The following is a 20,028-nucleotide window of genomic DNA, read 5'->3' as shown; positions in this document are numbered from 1 at the left end:
CGTTAAGGGGTTAAAAACCCAAGCTCAACAGCTCTGTAACTAACTCTTGCTGCCCCTTAGATGTGTCTAAATAGGACACTTGGACTGGGGTTTTTCTTGTTGATGGACAGCCTTTATTACTTTCAATTATTAAACTACAACCAGCCTGTAACTTCTCCTCAGCTCTAAAATTGCAAACTTATAGCTGTGACAGAAGACAAAAAAAGCAAAAAATCATTAGATCATGGTTCTTAAAAGTGTTGTCCAGGATTAGAAAAACATGGCTGCTTTCTTCCAAACACAGTGCCACCCTTGTCTATAAGGTTGTGTGTGGTATTGCAGCTTAGCTCCATTTTTAAAGATTGCATTATCAACAAAGCATGAGTCCTATATGGTGTATTAATATTCATATAATATGCTGATTGACATGTCCCTCTGTATTACTGTCCATAAGCAGAAACCTGTCAATCATAGTCGGGAGGGAGAGGTATGGGCAGAATTTTCTGAATATATGAATATTAATGAGCCGCAAAGGACTCAACTCGGGCTGTGTGTCTGCTTTGTGCTAAATGCAAATTTTAAAAATCTACTCCACAGATCGGTATAAAGCCCCATTTACATTGGATGATTGTCGGGCAAACGAAGCCCGACACTCGTCCCCGCATGTACTCACTCCCGTGCTATTGTACAGGAGCGAGTATTGTTAGCCCGCAGCGGGGCAGCTGGAAGACATTTCTCTCCTCGCCCCTCTCCATTCACTTAACACAGCGGCCGTTCACTACTGCTGTTTAAACTGAACGATCATCGTTGAGGATTTAAAGCATCCTAAACGCTGATCGTTCAGTATAAATAGAAGCCGTTCAGTACTGAACGGCCGCTGTGTTAAGTGAATGGAGAGGGGCAGGGAGAGCGAGGAGTGAAATCTCCTGCAGCTTCCCTGGCCCCCTGCTGGCCGCTCTGTCAGAGAGCCAGCGATACTCGCTTCTGTGTAACAGCACGGGAGCGAGTATATGCATCGTTTGCCCGACATACAGTCCTGTGTAAATGGAGCTTAAGTGACAGACCGCTGAAATCACTTATACTCATCTTTCAGCACACAGAAAAGGAAACATTCCAAGTGTATTTAAAAAAAAAAAAAAAAAAAAAAGGTACGCACTTGGAGACAAGCTCTTCAATGATGCACACAACTCCACCAGAGTAACTGGCACATTGATTAACTAAACTAAGAGGAACACTATGAAAAATCCTTGTCCTACCTCTAGCTGTTTTGCTGCAGGAAGCAGATAGGTCTGTACATTGTGCAGTGGCCAGAGTTGGTAGCGCAGGCTTCAATAGGACTCAACTTGCAGTACCAAACGAGACCACTGCACAATGTACAACAGCTAGAAATGGGACAACCCCTTTATCCATCCTTCACCTTATTATTGGGTTTAAGGTTCTCGCATGAAATGCTCTGTACACAGTAGCTTTATAAGGATTAGAAAACTAGAATAATTGCATTGATAGATACATCCCATTACGGTACCTTTCTTTTTAAAAGAATTCACCATGGCAGAGGGATCTAAAGTAGCTCAAGATTCCTTTCACAGAAATAAAAATCCCTTATATTTAAAACACAACTTTTAATAATAAATTGCTAAAACTCCAGGTCTAAGAACGAGCACATATATACTTATGATAGATTACCCCTATATATGCATTTGTAGGGACCAATCCCCTATTTCAGGGATAATTTCTACTCCAGAGAAATAGACTTAAGACCCATTTAGACAGGACGAATGCCCAACACTTGTCCCTACACATACACACTCCGATGCAGGAGTACGGGGAGCTTGTATCGCTGGCTCACAGCGGGGCGGCAGGAACAGATTTCAGTTCTCTCCCCCCCCTGCCCCTCTCCATTCAGTTAACATAGTGGCCGTTCAATATTAAATGGCTGCTATTTACACTGCACTGTCATAGTTAAACTCAATGCTCATCGTTTATGCAGCATGTATACACAGGAGCGTGTATGTGCGGGGAAGAGTGTCGGACATCGTTTGCCCGACATTCGTCCCGTCTAGATGGGGCTTAAGGCTGTATCTATTAGCCAAGTAAGTCTATCGGTCCTTTCATACATACAGAGGGCAATTCAAACTTAATAATAATAATCTTTATTTTTATAGCGCCAACATATTATGCAGCGCTTACAGAACATGGGGAGAACAGGAACAAAACTACAGTTACATGTAGGAATCGATTGATGGAAACAGTAGGGGTGAGAATCATGCTCCAACTAGCTTATATACTACAGATAATGGGGTGATACAGAAGGTAAAGGGGCTGGAGATGTGCATGGTATGGCAGTGTGGAAAGTGTGGGATGCTATACACAGACAATGGTCAGACTTAAGCTGTGTGGTGGCTGAATCGGTATGACTGCAGTGGGTAGTTGATGGCGGATGGCAGGGATTGCAATCAGTAGGTCAGGGAGCATGTTATCAGATGGACTATAGAGGGGTTGGATTTAGGAGATGGTATGCCTCCCTGAAGAGGTGCGTTTTTAGAGCACGCCTGAAGTTTTGTGAGTCAGGGACTGCCCGGATAGTTTTGGGTAGCGCGTTCCAGATGACTGGTGCTCCTCTTGAGCAAATAGAAGATGGTGGGTACATTTAAACATAGGGTGGGATAAGCTCTTTATTCCCTATACCCTGGTTATGATATTAGTTCTCTAATGACTTAGGTTCCTGATGAACTGTGTGATCAAGGAAACACGTTAAACAACTATATTAAAAAAACAATAAATGCATCGGAGAAATTGAGCAAACATAGCCTTATCTTTGGAGTCCTGTACTTAGTGGCTGGATATATTGAGTCTGTATCCTGACCCAGCAATTGATATTGGTAGCATAGGACTCCTGAGTTATTTTGAGTGAGGCTTCTGTCTCTAATAGTCTGGGATGTTCTAGTTTGATCCAATACATCTGGGGTCAATGATATAATACTAATATGACTGTTATCTAAAAAATGTAAACAGACTAGTGGCATAAAACAGTAGCTACTGCCGCCGGACCCATTGAAAGCAATTGGATGCAGGCCACCACCCCCCAGTGATTTTCGGGGAAGGGCTTAAAATATAAGCCCTTCCCTAAAAATCATCACTAGCTGCTGTAAAAAAAGCTAAAAAAACTCACCTCTACACCGCTATGCAGCTCAGGCGCATCTTCTCACTGGCTCTCCGGCACTCTTCTCAAGCTTCCTCTCCTGTCAAGAATTTAAAAATCCCCGCCTCCTGGAAGGGCTGTGTCTGATTGGCTGAGCGCTCAGCCAATCACAGGCAGCGCTCAGCCATTCATTGAATTATATGCCAACTATAATCATAGATATCTCAGTGATAAGATTAGGAATTGTTGAAATTGTAGGCAAAGTTTGCATGCGTTTAAAGGAACACTAATGAGGACAACATATAAAGGTACCATACCTTTTTCTCTTCAGAAGTGATTCTTAGCCTTTCCACCTGATAGTCGTGTGGTATGTATTGTAGCTTTAGAAAACAAATACAAAATAATTTATGCTATATAAAACCATAGCGCATTCCGTTAGTTTAATACTCTTTTCTAGTCTGTGCAGCATATGAAAATATAGGCAGTGTACATTGACCCTCCCCTGCACACCAAAATCCACAATCACTTGACTTATAGCAAACCTCAAAGTGTATTGAAACACAAATATACACACAGATCATTATTAAAAACCATTAAAAAAGTACCAAAATAAATTACCATTCCCCATAGGAATTCATTATAAATAGAGATGAGAGAGTATACTTGCTAAAGGCAATTGCTCAAGCGAGCATTGCTTTTAGCGAGTATCTCCCCGCTCGAGAGGGAAGGTTCGGGTGCCGGCAGTGGGCACGGAGCTGCGGGGGAGAGCGGGGCGGAACGGAGGGGAGATCTCTCTCTCCCTCTCTCGCTTCAGCTGACTGCCGCTACTCACCGCTCCCCCGCGCCGGCACCCAAACCTTCCATCTCGAGCGGGCAGGTACTCGCTAAAGGCAATGCTCGCTCGAGCAATTGCCTTTAGCGAGTATACTCGCTCATCTCTAATTATAAACATAAGAATGATAAAGTGCCCGCAAATGCTCACACGAGCGTAATTTAATAGCGTATTACGTGCGGATAATACGCTGTAAGTGGAGTCCATAAAAGTACATTAATTTTCACGGATTCACTCACACTTGCGTACATTCATTGCGTATAATAAAGGCGTGAAAAAACGTAGCTTGTTCTATTTTACCGTGTAATACGCGCGATAGAGCTCTTTTCTCTATGAGCGTGTAATAAATGCTGTACATACACAAGTCCGCCGTTTATACGCAATGATGCTAAGCGACAGAGTGGAAAATTAGTAGAGCAAAATAGAAACAAGGAAGACTGCGCAGTCAAAATTAATGCCATACGCGGGCTCACACAACAGTAAAACACTGTGTTATATACGCAGCGTTTTACCACACGCCCGTGTGAACCCGGCCTTACTGTACTCAGCTGAAAACATATCGAATTCCACGGAATACCGGAGCAATATTCATCAAGATGCTACATAGAAATCTCACAAAGAACTTACCATTGCATCTATTTTTTTCATATATTCGTCAGATATGGGGTCGTTTTCAAAGTTACAGCAAGAACTGAGTCCAAAGTAAATCACCAGCAAGAGAAATACAATACCCTGAATCCAGAAGGAGAATGAAACAGGACACAAGTATTAATATCTTACATCATAAAAGTACAAAAACTTAACAAAGTCTACAAAAGTATTTAGATGTAGAGTTCGTTATGTGGTGGATTGGGGAGATGAAGTATTGGGTGAATATCAATGTGGCCCGGCTGGTTTAGGGCCCATTTACATTGAAGGCTTATTATTTACGTTCTCTCTGGATCGCAGGAATATGAACGAATCCTTCAATGTAAATGTCGGCACGGTCCAACACAGGAAGGCAAAAGAAGCTTATTGGCTGAATGCATGGCGGTGGTCTTGGTGAAAGAGGAGGGTTTCGGAGTGATAGATGACTGGGCTGACTTTGCACTGGGGTACAATCTATGTAGCAATGATGAATTTAACCTAAATGGAAGGCAAGACACTGTATTGGGGGAGAGGACATACCAGCTGACAATGAGATCCCAATAATACTACCTAAAACACAGGGCAGGCTAACTAACTTGCAGAAATGCAAAAATGGAGCAATATGTAGCAAAAAATTAAAATTGATGTTCACAAATGCAAGACATCAGATAAATAACATGTGGCAGCTTTTTAGTATTTAAGGATCCATATGGCATTAAGGATGTAATTGGAACATTGTAGAATAAGACACATGACTGGGCTTTAAATATTCACAACTATTAACCCTTTCCAATCCACTGTCTGACGTCTGAAGACATTAAGATTTAAGGCTGTACAACTCTGATGTTGGAAGACGTCCATCAGGGGGTTCTCTTACTGTATATTGCTAGCCTATCTGCTGTTGGAGCCTATCCAACGAATCACCTCATGCAGTACTGGCTTTAGCCAGCAGATAGCGCTGTTGTATAATGGCAGAAAAATAGTAAGCCCCCTAGGAAAACCAAGATACAAATTGGATTGGAAAGGGTTAATATCCACGAAGGTAGCATAAAGTACACAGCAGCTTCCTTTAACTTGGTTCTTAATTCCACATGTGTTGTGTAAGATAAAAACAAACATGTATACAAATGAATCCCGGCTCCCACATACTTGTGTTTTTTTAACGCTATGCAAGAGATCCCCTGTAGCTCTGCCCCCCTCTCTCTCCCTGCTATGGGGGATACCACAGCTCTTTCGCGATCTTCTCCCTTTGATTCCAATGGGGCCAGCGCTGCTGACAACAATGGGCGAAGTCGCAGATTTTTCTTAGTGCTGTGAGGCTTGAGTGAACACATCGCAAATGAGAATGAAACCATTGAAAATCATTGGTTTCAAACTCATACGTTTTCACAGGAAAATCTTATCGCCAGAGGGGAAGAACCCTAATGGATGCCATCCGTCACCATAAGCTCCCATGCTTTGGTTGGGACTACCTCCTGGTTGGATCGCGCACCATTGTTCTTGACCTTGGGACTGTCCCCCTCGATATATGGACCAAAGGTCTGGCGCAATAACACCTTTTTAAGGTAAAAGGTAAAATACAAACAGCCATTCAAGAGTATTTTAAAAGCAATGATCTACCCGAAATGAACCCATTTATAGCGTGGAATGCGCAAAAAACAGTTATTAGGGGCATAATGATCCAACAGGTTTCCCTGCATATAAAAGAAAAAGTTAATTAACTAAACTCCCTGCTATTGCAGATAAACGACCTAGAACAAGTAGTCCAAACTACCCCATCAGACATATCACATAGAACGTTAATGAATTCATGAATGGGTGAGTGCTGCCTCTGATTTGCTGAGTGCAGGGACCAATCAGAGGCAGCTCTCAGCTGTCATTCAATAGCTGAGAGCTGCCTCTGATTGGTCACAGTGCTCAGCCAATCAGAGGCAGCCCATTCAGCAGGCAGGGATTTTAAATCCCCGCCTGTTGAATACTACTGAGAGCAGTGCAGAGAGGTGAGTATAGATTTTTTTTACACATTTTTAGGATGCTTTTCAGGGAAGGGCTTATATTTTAAGCCCTTCCCCAAAAATTACTACAGCGCTGGTTGGCAGCCCATTGCTTTCAATAGAGCCGTCTGTATTGCCAGCTCCATTGAATTTAATGGGAGAACATCATTCTCCTCTGCCACAGCTGTGGCAGCTGTGGCAGAGGATCACGATCTTCAGTATATGCTCCATGGGGTCGGCGCTGCTGCCGCCGGCCCCATTGAGTGCAAGGTGAAACCCCTGGATGCTGTCGCATCCAGGGGTTCCACATACACAGAACACCGATTTGCCGCAGAACGCAGTTACATGCGTTCTGCGAATCGTTGTGTCCTATAATTTTTGCCGCATGTGTTTGTGCACATGTAAAATTCGCACATGCGACCGCTCACATTGAAAAGCATTGGTTCTATATAGATGTGGATCGCAAACGCAACTGACTTACGTGCGTAAAAACGCCCATGTGACTGAGCCCTCAGTCGTTCTTCCTGCCCCGCATCCCTAGTCAGCCCAGGGACGGTCGCCCTGGGATCTAGCCCAGGGGGGCAAGTAGGTAGGGACAGGGGTTGTGGGTATTATTCAGAGACCTCCAGTACCCGACCCTCAATTCCCTGACAGCAACACTATCTAGCTTCTTTCAAATTACTAATGGTACTCATAATTACTAATTCTACCCTACTTTTCGTCCTGACAATGAAGTCGTTTGCAGAGAGGATTAGGACTAATTTTGACATAAGGTGTACCTCTACTATTCAGACAATATAAAAGAGGGCTATTTGCAGACAATTTTGTGCTGCTCCTAAACCAACCACTGTCCTCCCTGCGCGTAGTAACCAGAATAATAGATATTCTCGGACAAATCTCATATTAAAAAAATTAATTCCCACAAATCTCAGTTACTAGGCCTTAATATCCCCAAATCTCTTAAGGAAATTATTAATAAGAAGTTTCCTTATTCGTGGGCAACAGGGCCGGTCCCATATTTGGGCATAAAGATCTCCCTTCCAATCAGTAGTATGCCTACAGTGAATCTGATTTCATGGATTGACTTATTACAAAAAGAACTAGCCAAATTTGAAAAAGTGGAACCTTCTTGGCTGGGGAGAATGGTACTCTAAAAAATGATGATGCTCCAAAAAATTCTTTATACATTCAGAACCATGGCAATTCCTTACCCCCAGAAATATTTAAAGATGCTTCAAAATCAGCTTCCATACTGTATTCATCCAGGGGAAGAGGGGGGATTGGTATGCCAAACCTTAAAGCGTACTATAGAGCCAATCTAATACAACAAATTAGGTCCTAAGGCTTTCCTAAAGAGGCCATAAGTTGGCCAGCAATTGAAAAATACTTAGGATGGGGCTGGGATCTCCGGTCAATACCACTAGCGGCATCACTCAATCCAAGCAGACATATATCAAAGTGCCCTACTATTAAGGGCTCAGTCACACGGGCGTTTTGATGCGTTAACTGATGCGTTCAAAAATTTGCGTGACCGAAGCAGGCAACACGCAGGAAAAACCGGACATAGCCACGTTTTTCCGCTCAAAAATTGCGGTGCCCGCTATTCCCTGCTGTGGCTGTGAAAGCTGCAGAAGGAGATTCCTTGGATGTGAAACCCCTGGATGCTGTCGCATCCAGGGGTTTTTACCTTTGGTGAATGGGGCCGGCGGCAGCAGCGACTGCCCCATTGACATAGAGAAAACATCGCGATCCTTTGCTACAGCTGTGGCAGGGGATTTCTTCATCTCTGCGGGGAGTCCCCTTGTCACTGAACACTGTGACAGCATTGTCACAGTGTCCAGTGACAATGAGACTCCCCGTGAGGCTGAAGAAATCCTCTGGCACAGCTGCGACTGCTGTGGCAGAGGAGCGTGATGTTCTCCCATTGAATTCAATGGAGGCGGCGCTACTGCCGGCTCCACTGAAAGCAATGGGCTGCCAGCAAGCCCTGCATTGATTTTCAGGGAAGGGCTTTAAATATAAGCCCTTCCCTGAGAAACATCTCTAAACTGTGTGAAAAATAAAAAAATATATATACTCACCTCTCAGCACCTGCCACGGCTCAGGCGCATCCAGCCACGTTTTCTCCTGCACTGCTGTGAAGTAATTTCAGCAGGCGGGGATTTAAAATTGCCGCCTGCTGAAAGGGCTTCCTCTGATTGGCTGAGCACTGTGACCAATCAGAGGCAGCTCTCAGCTATTGAATGACAGCTGAGAGCTGCCTGGGATTGGTCACTGCACTCAGCCAATCAGAGGCAGCACTCACCCATTCATGAATTCAATCAATGGGTGCGATTTTTTTTTACGCGCAGCAAAACACAGGTTAAAACGCCCGTATGACTGAGCCCTAAGGCCTCATTTGAGGCGTGGAACTATCTAATAAAAATCTCCAAATCCCACTACCCCAGACGTCAAGTACCTATCCCAATAGAGACCCTAGAACTTCTAATTCCTAACTTAACAAACAAAACTTGGGGACAGAAGGGAATACATTTAATTTTGGACATACAGGATAATTCAGAACTAAAACCACTTGAAAAGCTATGTAAGGAAAATGGCCTCACTAGATACGAATGATTCCAATACCGTCAAATAAAAAGTTTTATGACATCCCAATTACAACTTACCCAAACGCTACCTGTCGACATGTTATTTACCCAGGATATACCAACACTACGTATGAAAAATGTATACGATGTCTTTAATGGATAAGCTGAGGGGGAGGAAATCAAACAAAAAAAGCCCACCCTCTTAACTGGGGAAAAGACTTGAAAACCACACACGACTTAGCACAATGGGTTAAAGTTTTTAGATGGGCATATAAAAGTACCGCTTGTGCGAGATCACTGGAAGTACACCATAAGGTGATAACCAGATGGTATTATTCCCCTATAAGATTGGCTAGACTCTCCCAGGGAACCCCGGATACATGCTGGAGGGGCTGTGGGGAAATAGGTTCCCTTCCACAAATATTCTGGGAGTGCCCCTCTATTCTCCCCTTGTGGAAATCAGTATTCATGGTAATCTCCAAAATCACGAGTTTAAAAATGAAACCAAAACCACAACTGGCCATTTTGCTGCTGGGTGTAGAAGAATTTCCCCCACAATGCAGGAAGATTATCGCACACATCTTACTCAATGGTAAATTGTTGATAGCCAGAGAGTGGAAATCCCCTAATGTACCCTCAATCCAAAATGTAATTAATATGACCTTGGAGCACTGCTCGTTTGAGAAACTATTTGCTTTAAGACAGGACAAAGGGCAATACTATGAAGAAACCTGGCAACCTTGGTAAATGGCATTAGAAAAGGATTAGTTTAACAATGGATAATTTATAATATAAAAAGTATGTAGAGAAAGGGTAATTGTTGGGTCTTGGAATGTGTAGGTTCTGGAATCTACCTTCCGTCCCCCTCCCCCTGTACCCCCCCCCCCCCATCACCACCTTAATCCTTATTTCTCCTAGTATCATGTTTATGTTTGTTATGTAAGAGGAAAAGATGATGAACAGGTTTGCTGTAAAATTTATTGTCGCTATGTGTACCCTGTCGTCTCAGTAAAAACGTATTGGAATTTAAAGGATATAAGCAAAATATACAAATAGAACAGGAAAATTAGCTCTCAAGGTGTCTTAACCCTTACCCACCCAGGATGTAAATGTATGTCCTGGCTGGGAAACAGTTCCTTGGTTTAACAGGAACTTAAAGAAAAACAATGCTTGCGCTCACGGGAAAACAGAAAAATAATCAATTGATTATATTATAATCAATTTATTTAACATATACAATACATACGATATACTGAGCTACGCGTTTCTGCGACCATTCTGTCGCCTTTTTCAAGCTCAAGTAACACAATATAGGACAATCTTTTTATACATAAATTTAAAAGGATGGCTTACCAGTCAATATGCAATTAGCGGTGCATGCCGTTCACTCAATGAATTTGGGCGGGGATACCGCTACCTGGGAAGGTCAGATTGACGTGATCACGTCACTCATTGACTCGCTTCTTGCGTGTCAAATTTTTTTCTTTTTTTTTACAATGAACTTTATTTTCACATGTCAAAGGTTCCGACAGTGGTTACTATACTCGATCTATCTACCAAAGGGATCACACCCGACTTAGTAGTTTATATCTATTATATCAACCTATAATTTATATACTACCTCGATCTAATTAAAAACTATATTAAATATATAAAAAACATAATATTTAATATAATTCCTTAAATGAATAATCTATAATCAAATAAACTAATACACTGATGCAATCTTCCTTAAAAAACACATTATATCCCGACAATTCATTCTAACTTTGTAATATAATAAATATCATAAAATTATTAATCAATCAATGCTAAACAATTTTGTTATATTTTTTCCAGCATTTCATTAAGCCCTGCGGGAACAAGAGTATTAAGCCTATAGATCCAGAACATCTCCTTTTTTCTCAAAGAGATCTGGATCTGGAATCTATGCTTTCCAATGGAGTAACCGACATCTTAGATACGTCTCCATTATGGATATCAAAAAAGTTTATTTATTGTTCTTCCTACATATCTTAATTTACATGGACATTCAATAAGGTAAATGACCTTTGAGGTATTGCAGTTTAATTTTTGGGAGATTTTAAAACTCACATTATTGTTATTTAATACTTCTGTTTTATTGTGTGTTATCAAAGGGCAGCACTTGCAATTTCTTTGATAGCATTTAAATGCTCCAGTCTTTGTTGGATTGTCATTTTTATTTTTATTTTTACTCTTGTTGGGATTGGAAGGGGCGATTAAATTCTGTAAGGTTTTATTACGTTTAAAAATTAGGGTCGGTTTCGTATCTAAAAAGTTTGATAAAAAAGGGTCACTACATAAAATTGGCCAATGTTTGCTAATTATTTTTCTAATTTTCTTATTATCATTATTAAATCTCGTAATAAATATTGGATTTATCTTATCTTGTTTTTTAAAAGTTTTTTTCTCTATATTTTTTCTTTCCTGATTTTGTGGAGCAATTCATTTTTTATGTGCGTCTTCTATTAATTTAACGGGGTACCTTTTTTCTTTAAACCGATCTTTAATAATTTGTGCTTGGTTATTAAAATCTTCATCATGGTAACAATTACGTCTCACTCTTTTCAATTGACTGTATGGTATATTATTCTTCCAGCTAGTCGCACGACAGCTGCGATAATCGAGGTAGGAATTTTTGTCAATCTTTTTAAAGTGCGTCTTGCTAATTAGTTTATCTTTAAAAGACATTAAAACTAAATAAAGTTCATTGTGAAAAAAAGTAAAAAATTTGACACGCAAGAAGCGAGTCAATGAGTGACGTGATCACGTCAATCTGACCTTCCCAGGTAGCGGTATCCCTGCCCAAATTCATTGAGTGAACGGCATGCACCGCTAATTGCATATTGACTGGTAAGCCATCCTTTTAAATTTATGTATAAAAAGATTGTCCTATATTGTGTTACTTGAGCTTGAAAAAGGCGACAGAATGGTCGCAGAAACGCGTAGCTCAGTATATCGTATGTATTGTATATGTTAAATAAATTGATTATAATTAGAGATGAGCGAACGTACTCGGATAAGCACTACTCGTCCGAGTAATGTGCTTTATTCGAGTACCGCTGTACTCGTCTTGAAAGATTCGGGGCGCTCCGCTGCTGACAGGTGAGTTGCAGCGGGGAGCGGGGCAGAGCGGGCGGGAGAGAAGGAGAGAAAGATCTCCCCTCCGTTCCTCCCCGCTCTCCCCTGCAGCTCCCCGCTCCGCAGCGCGTCCCGAATCTTTCAGGACGAGCAGAGAGGTACTCGGATAAAGCACATTACTCGGACGAGTAGTGCTTATCCGAGTACGTTCGCTCATCTCTAATTATAATATAATCAATTGATTATTTTTCTGTTTTCCCGTGAGCGCAAGCATTGTTTTTCTTTAAGTTCCTGTTAATAATTATATAACGAGCCCCAAAATAATTTTTGGGTGTTGCTCGTAAAATTGCTGTGCGGCTCTCTACGGATAAGGGATACAGCTCTATATTTATACACGCCTTCCAGGATTTCGGTGCCGGTGAGACTTATGCTTTCGGTTTGGTCTCACCTGAGCACCCGGTGAGTGATTGTTTTACTCCACTACAATTGATTGCTGCTGATTTTTTCCTTGGCGCTCTCCTCTCACATATTTCTTTAGTTCCTTGGTTTATTGTTGGTTCACCGCTACAAATATTTACATGGAATTTCCCATGACAGTAAAATGAAAGACATGTCAAAAAAGATCATTTTAATTGGGATCACTGGTCCATGATAAAAAAATCCCCAGTTGATTTTTTGAGATGACTGTACATGCTACGCCACCTCTCCATCAAAATCAGCGTCAACAACAAGATTATATTGGCTCTACTGATTTCCATGGAAAGTTTGTAAGCAGGTTGGGGCAAGCTGTGATTTAACTACCTTCCTTTTCTCAATCTTTCCCTGCGTTCCCACTCTTGCTTTGTTACTTTTTTCTGTTGCCTAATGTTGATTGCCCATGTACAGTGTCACTGCTGTGCAGCAGGACGCTGGCATTCTATGGGCTCAGTCAGACGAGCGTTTTTTTTTGCACGTACCTATGTGTGCTCCACGGATGAGCAAAATGCACGTGACCGAAGGTCCGTGCATATGCTCTGTTCCTTGGAGCAGCTGTGCTTGTAGAAGTACAGCTGCTCTAGGAAGGTCCCCTCATCACTGAACACTGTGACAGCACTGTCACAGTGTTCAGTGATGAGGGGACTGCAGCGGGACAAAAGAATCTCCCGCTGCTGTTGTCACAGGTGTGGCAGAGGACCCCAATGCTATCCCATTGCTTTCAATGGGATCAGCCCTGCAGCTCAGCTGTCATTCAATGGCTGAGTGTGGCCTCTAACTGGTCACAGAGCTCAGCCAATCAGAGCAGTATTCTTGCTGTCAATGCGCTGATCATCATGTAAATGTTCCTGCACACTGGCGAGTAAATTGCGCAAGATTTGTGCGTTGCAAAAGAATAGGTTCATTCACATCTGTGATGTATTCATGCATAGCACCGCGTTGCAATGAGATGCAGAAACAAATCGCAGCATTATCTTTCTTCTAGCGATATCACCCATTGTTTTCAATGGGGCCGGCGGCAGTAGCGTTGGCCCCATTAAAAACAATGGGAGAAGATCGCAAAACCGTCTCGCATTTCTGTGGGGCTGAAGAAATCTCCCATAGTGAGGCGAGAGAGGAAGACGGAGAGATCTCCCCATATTTGGAGAAATAGGGGGCGAGGCTAGAGGGCTTCCCCAATAGCGGGACAAGAGGGGTGGGGCTAGAGAGGGTTCTCATAGTGATTCTTTTCTAGCCAAGAGAGGGAGTGGGGCTAGGGGAGCAGATTTGCTAGAGAGGAATCACTATGAGAACCCTCTCTGGCCTAACCCCCTCTCAGGGAAGCCCTCTAGCCCCACCCCCTATATCTCCTAATATGGGGGGATCTCTAGGGGATCCTCTGTAGCTCCGCCTCTCACTCTCTCTTCGCTATAGGGGATTCCTTCAGGCGTGCAGGGATACGAGGTTGCTTCCTTTTGAAAACGCCTCATATCCAGGGGTTTTCAGAAGGACTGTGAGGGCGATATCAGACTGTGAATCATGGCCCAATATCGCTCTCACCAGTGTGCAGGAGCCCTAAGACCCTCTGAAAAACCTCAATGTAATCAGTTCATCGTAATGCAAATCGGCAAAGTGCTGTGACTTATAGGTGCAAGCCACTGCACGGACACAAACAGCGCCTAACTCAAGCAGTTTGTAACATTGGAACCAATATTGCAACTGACGAAAGATGATTTTGTGCTTTATATAGTGCATACATTTTGGGGTTTTTCGGAAAGGTTCTCTACTAGAGATGAGCGAGTATACTTGGTAAAGGCAATTGCTCGAGCGAGCATTGCCTTTACCGAGTATCTCCCCGCTCGAGACCAAAGGTTCGGGTGCCGTCGCGGGGGAGCGGTGAGTAGCGGCTGTCAGCAGGAGGGAGCGGGGAGGAGAGAGGGAGAGAGAGATCTCCCCTCCGTTCCGCTCTCCCCCGCAGCTCCCTGCCCGCTGCTGGCACCCAAACCTTCGGTCTCGAGCGGGCAGGTACTCGCTAGAGGCAATCTCTATTCTCTACCCTAAGGCCCAATGTCAACGGGTAGATTTTAATTACAAAATTTGCGCGTGTTTCCCATGCGGGAGACCCGCAGATCTTGAAGCCCGCAGGCATGCATTAACATCCGCAGGCATTTTTCAGCGGATCCCGCAGGAGCGGCTTCCATTGAGGTCAATGGAAGCTGTCATATCCGCAGCACATCCACAGCTGTCATTGTGGCTGTGCCGCGGATCCACAGGAAATTTAATAGAAGAAAGGAAAGCACGGCGCATGCCCGCAGCACGCTGCCGGCGTGCCGAGCTCATGCACAAGGCAGAAGAATGAAGATCCGGCTGCGACAGAGCAGAGCCCCGCAGCGTCCGGACAGGTGAGTAAATGTAATGTTTTGCCTCATGTCTGGGGCCACGGGCGGAAACCGCCGCGGGATTCCACACTTTCCGTGTGTGTCCGTGTGCATTAGGCCTTACAGTTTATACTCCATAACAGTCCAATAATCCAGAATATTTCAGAATTGATAATAATCAGGGTTTATTTCTGGATTAAACAAATTCTACTGAATTTTCTTTATAATATGAAGAAATGAAAGCTCACCTTTCCTCTCGAATCATGACAATTAATCATCTCCTCATAGCTGAATTTAGAAGCCGGGGGTGAAAAAGGAGGCAGTGATTTCCTGGTGAAGAAAGAAATAATCAATTACTAACAACACTTAAAAATGATCTTCAAAAGAAATGATCTAAATCATTTACAGTAATAAAAGTGGGATCCTTCACAAAATGAGATTGGGATAATGGGGCTCAAGCAACTGGAAAAGATGAGCGCTATCCAGGTAATATATATATATATATATATATATATATATATATATATATATATATACACATATATATATATATATATATATATATACAAATGACAAACATGAAGTGGACAGTATATAAATACCACTGACCACCAGCAGCTAGTTAGGCCTCATGTCCACGGGCAGATTGGATTCTGCATGCAGAGTTTACAAATACTGTTGTGCAAATCATTAGCATAAGCAGTCAAGATCTAATCTACAAATATCACACCGCTTTGGTGCAGTAAAACAATAACCAAGCCCAGGCAGGCTGATTGCATAACTCATAAAAGAATAATGCACAAGTTTATTCTGCTGACTACAAATTTCAATGCAAAACAAACCAAAACCACTAGTTAACCCCTTAGTGACCAAGCCTGTTTGCACCCTAATGACCAGGCCAAACTGTGAAAATCTGACATGTGTCACTTTAACAAAGAATAACTCTGTAAAGGTTTTGAATACCCAAGTGATTCTGACATTGTTTTTTCGCCACAAATTGAACTTCATTTAGGTGGTAAAAATACTGAGAGAATTTGTGGATATTTATTAAAAGCACCAGAATTGGGGGAAAAAATATGTCTTTTTTTCACATTTTCAACTGCAATCTGTCAAATATGTGTAAACATACCATACAAATTTTTGATGAGATATATATTTCCATCTGTTTACTTTATTCTGGAAGCACATTTGACAAACTGTATTTTTTTAAGCAATTTTACAAATTTAGCATTAATTGTTAAAATTTTGAGGAACATTTTGTTTTCTTACACCAAGCCAAGATTGCAAAGGCTCATAGGTGTCAGAATCATAGATACCCCCACAAATGACCCCATTTAAAAAAATACACCCCTTAAGGCTCAGACGGGCGTTTATTTGCGTGCAAAAAAGATCGCACTGCGCTCGTAAAAAAAACGCGTGACCACATCCATTGCCACCCATATGTTCTATCTTTTGTAGGTGCAAATTTTATGCGCATGTAAAATTTGGACATGTGACCGTTGCCATTGAAAAGCATTGGTTCCATATAGATGCAGATCGCAAACGCACAAAACATGCGCACATAAAAACGCACGTCTGACTAAGGCCTTAATGTATTATTGTGTTCTGAGTATTTTGACCCAACAGATTTTTTTCAGGAGTTAGAGGCAATTTAGAGGAGAAAAAAATAAATTTTCATATATTTGCAAATGTCGTTTTAAAGACAAGTTTTTTTTGTACAGCACACATGTGAATGAAGACTTGCACATCAAAATGGATCCCCCTGTTTGTCCCGTGTTCATAAACATCCCCATTGTAGCCCCAATCTGCTAACTGGACACATGGCTAGCTCTGAAATGGAGGGAACACCCATTGGCTTACAGGGCACAACTAAATAATTTCCAGGCCCCATTGCTCACTTGTGGAGAACGCCCCCCACAAATGACCCAATTTTGAAATCTAGACTCCTTAGCCCATTTATCTAGGTGTGTACTAAGCATTCTGACCCTACAGATTTTTGCAAAAATTATTATAAAGCAAGTGAAAACTAAATAAAATTTCATTTTTTCACAAACATGTCACTTTCATGACAATTTTCTTTGTGTCAAGCAGGGAATACTGGGGAAACACACCCCAAATTTTATAGCACTGGTTTAATACCCCTATTGTAGCCCCAATCTACTTATAGGACACATGGCTAGGCCCATAATGGAGAAAACACCCATAAGCTTTCAGGGCACAACTGAATAAATCCCATGCCCCATTGCACACTTGTGCAGAAATAAATAAATAAATTGACTCCCTAAAAATTATCCCCCCCCCCCCTCCTCTCTTTGGCATTCCGTGAATCTTAAAGGTAATAACGTAAAACTGTGGGGTATGTCTCAAAACAGTGGTAATTACAAAGGCCTGGTTGGGATGGGCACAATGGGCAATAAACTGGGTATCCCTCCTCCTACCATGCTTGCTGCAAAACCGACCCTTTTTTTGGTGGGTATTTTTTTACCTCAGTGGTAGGGGATGGGGTTTGGAAAGTGGCGCTCTGTGAGCCTTCACACCTCCTCAGGCTTGTAAATTCACTAAGGTGCTGCGGTCTCAACAAGCTGCTCCTGGAATTGCAGGAAAATGAGCGATCCTGGGAACTTCTTGGAAATTACGTAGGCATTATAGGTAGCGATCTGAATAAGGTAGATCGCTATCTTTTTGTACCAAGCCCTGGCCTTTCGCTTCACCAGGGATGGCTGAAGCACCTGGTCGGAGAGGTCTACACCCCCCATAAATTTATTATAATCCATGACGTAGACAGGTTGTCATTTTTCTTTGGCCGACCCCCTTACTACTACTGAGGTGTCTGCGTGCACAAGTGAGAGTATTTAGACATCCTTTTTGTTGTGTCACTTGACTGTGAGAAGTGGGTGACTTACAAACGTGTATGACACCCCCCCTTACACATGCCTAGAAAACAAGGGGTTGTGGGAATCATGCTCTATTTTTCCTTATTGTCCTGCAGGCCCCTGTATTTGCAGCATGGAGAGATTTGTATAGTGGGACACTGGTGTAGTAATTGTCCATATACACATGGTACCTCTTGTGTAAAAACGGCCTCATGAGCTCCTGAACAATTTTCCCGTTTATACCAGTGTTGTCTGGGCAATCTGGGGGATTAAGGTGACGGTCCCTGCCTTCATATATGAAGAATCAAAAGGGGCAAAATGAACGTCGTCCACATTTACACCTGCAGTTGCTGCAAATTGGGTTTTTTGAGGAGAAAATGAAATATCAGAATCCTACATTGCTGAAGACATTGCAGTACTCAGCCCTGACGACTCAACAATTACTTCAACCACCATAGGGCTAGCAGTAGAGGTAGAGTTGTCACTGCCGGAATTTATTTCCGCCTCCTACGTAGTTTTGGTATGGCTACCAGAACTGCTGGAACAAAGAAATGTGTAGGCCTGCTCTGCAGTATACCTGCCACGTGCCATTTTACAACAATTGTTTTTTAAATGGATGTAGAAGACCAAACAGAAAAAAAGTTGAATGTGAAGAAAGAAAAAAAAGAATACTGGTATACTTCACGAATCCCTGGGATGTCTTGGACAATTCTGCATCCAGGTCCTAAGGGTGGCGTTGGATGCTAGATGCCGAGGCACCTCAAGGACTGGAACTGTAGTTCAAAAAAGAAGAAATGAACACGAGTGTTCTTCACTTTGTGGGTGAAGGGGGGTGATCAGGGTACTTTCTTTAACTCTCTACAGCACAGGATTAGTTTCTCTAAATGTCTCTCCTATTGGTAAAGGAGGAGTCCTCTAGTGCAAGCACAGAGTCATGACTAACTTCTAGGGTGACATCACATTGTGACGTTTTCTTGGCAAATTGTTTTTGCAGGGTGGTTTGCCATTGCCTTCCCCAGTCATCTTTTACCCCCCAGCAAGCTGGGTACTCATTTTACCAACCTCGGAAGGGATGGAAGTCAATCTTGAACCGGCTGCCTGCACCACGTGGGGATTGAACCTGCAACCTTCAGGTTGTGAGCAAGAGCTTAGGACTGCATTTCTGCTGTTTTAACACTCTGCGTCACTCCTATTACAAATGCACAAAGTGAGGGGGAGAGAAATAAACAGTGCTAATCCTGTGCTGCATTTACAAAATAGATAGCATGGATGGCTGTCACACTCCCCAACCCCGTTGCTTTATTCTACAGGGCTGATGTGCTTTCATGGCCCTGTGGAATAAAGCACAGACACCCAGGACGTGAAAACGCATATGGGTGGTGACTAACGGGTTAAAATGGAAGTTTCATATTGTGCTGCACTTGTCTCAAACTGGGGTGCCAAAGAAGGAATGCCGATACTATTGGGATCCCAGTACCAGTAAAGGAACTCCCAGTTCATACACTGGTATAGTTTCATTCTATAGAAGTGTGGTAAAAATGTATACAAGTGTCTATTTGCAGCCCGCCATCGTGTGTCTTAGTAGCCATGATTATCAACTATAATGATTATATAATTTGATTTTCTATGAGTGTATCACTGCATGGACTATGAACCTCTCTGTAAAAGACCTGCTGAGCCTGGGTAATCCAGTGCTAACATCACCATTATCTGAAGTAAGGTCTTGTTTGACCAGACTTTATTACACTATGTGGCCACTTTGGATGTGTGATAACTTCAGGGAAACAAATATTTGTTCTTTGCAAAGATGCAGCTTAGGACATAGTAGATGACTAAGCTATTTTATAGAGTACTAGCTTACCCGTCGCGCGTTGCTGCGAAGACAGACATACATACATACATTCGTTTTTATATATCTAGATAACAACCAATCACAGCGCAGCTTTCATGTTACCTCAATGGTATAATATATAACAACCAATTGCAGTGCAGCTTTCATGTTACCTCAGCTTTATCTATATATATAAAGACGAAAGCCATCACTGACTGACTCACTGACT

At 42.4% G+C, this 20,028-nt stretch overlaps 1 protein-coding gene across 7 annotated transcripts in view; it reads right to left on the bottom strand.

Annotated features, from left to right (window-relative positions):
• Positions 1 to 20,028, bottom strand: part of FLT3LG (fms related receptor tyrosine kinase 3 ligand) — a 111,300-nt gene that overhangs the window by 42,998 nt on the left and 48,274 nt on the right. For all 7 annotated transcript variants that reach the window (XM_066607828.1, XM_066607827.1, XM_066607823.1 and 4 more), the window contains 3 exons: positions 15,344 to 15,425; positions 4,581 to 4,685; positions 3,439 to 3,501 (listed from right to left, as the gene is read on the bottom strand). In XM_066607828.1, the coding sequence (XP_066463925.1) occupies positions 3,439 to 3,501; positions 4,581 to 4,685; positions 15,344 to 15,373 (198 nt within the window). In that variant the 5' untranslated portion in view covers positions 15,374 to 15,425. The remainder of the gene's footprint in view (positions 1 to 3,438; positions 3,502 to 4,580; positions 4,686 to 15,343; positions 15,426 to 20,028) is intronic.

Source organism: Eleutherodactylus coqui, chromosome 6, assembly GCF_035609145.1.
Source record: "Eleutherodactylus coqui strain aEleCoq1 chromosome 6, aEleCoq1.hap1, whole genome shotgun sequence".
NCBI lineage: Eukaryota > Metazoa > Chordata > Amphibia > Anura > Eleutherodactylidae > Eleutherodactylus > Eleutherodactylus coqui.
This window is presented reverse-complemented; position numbering and strand designations above follow the sequence as displayed.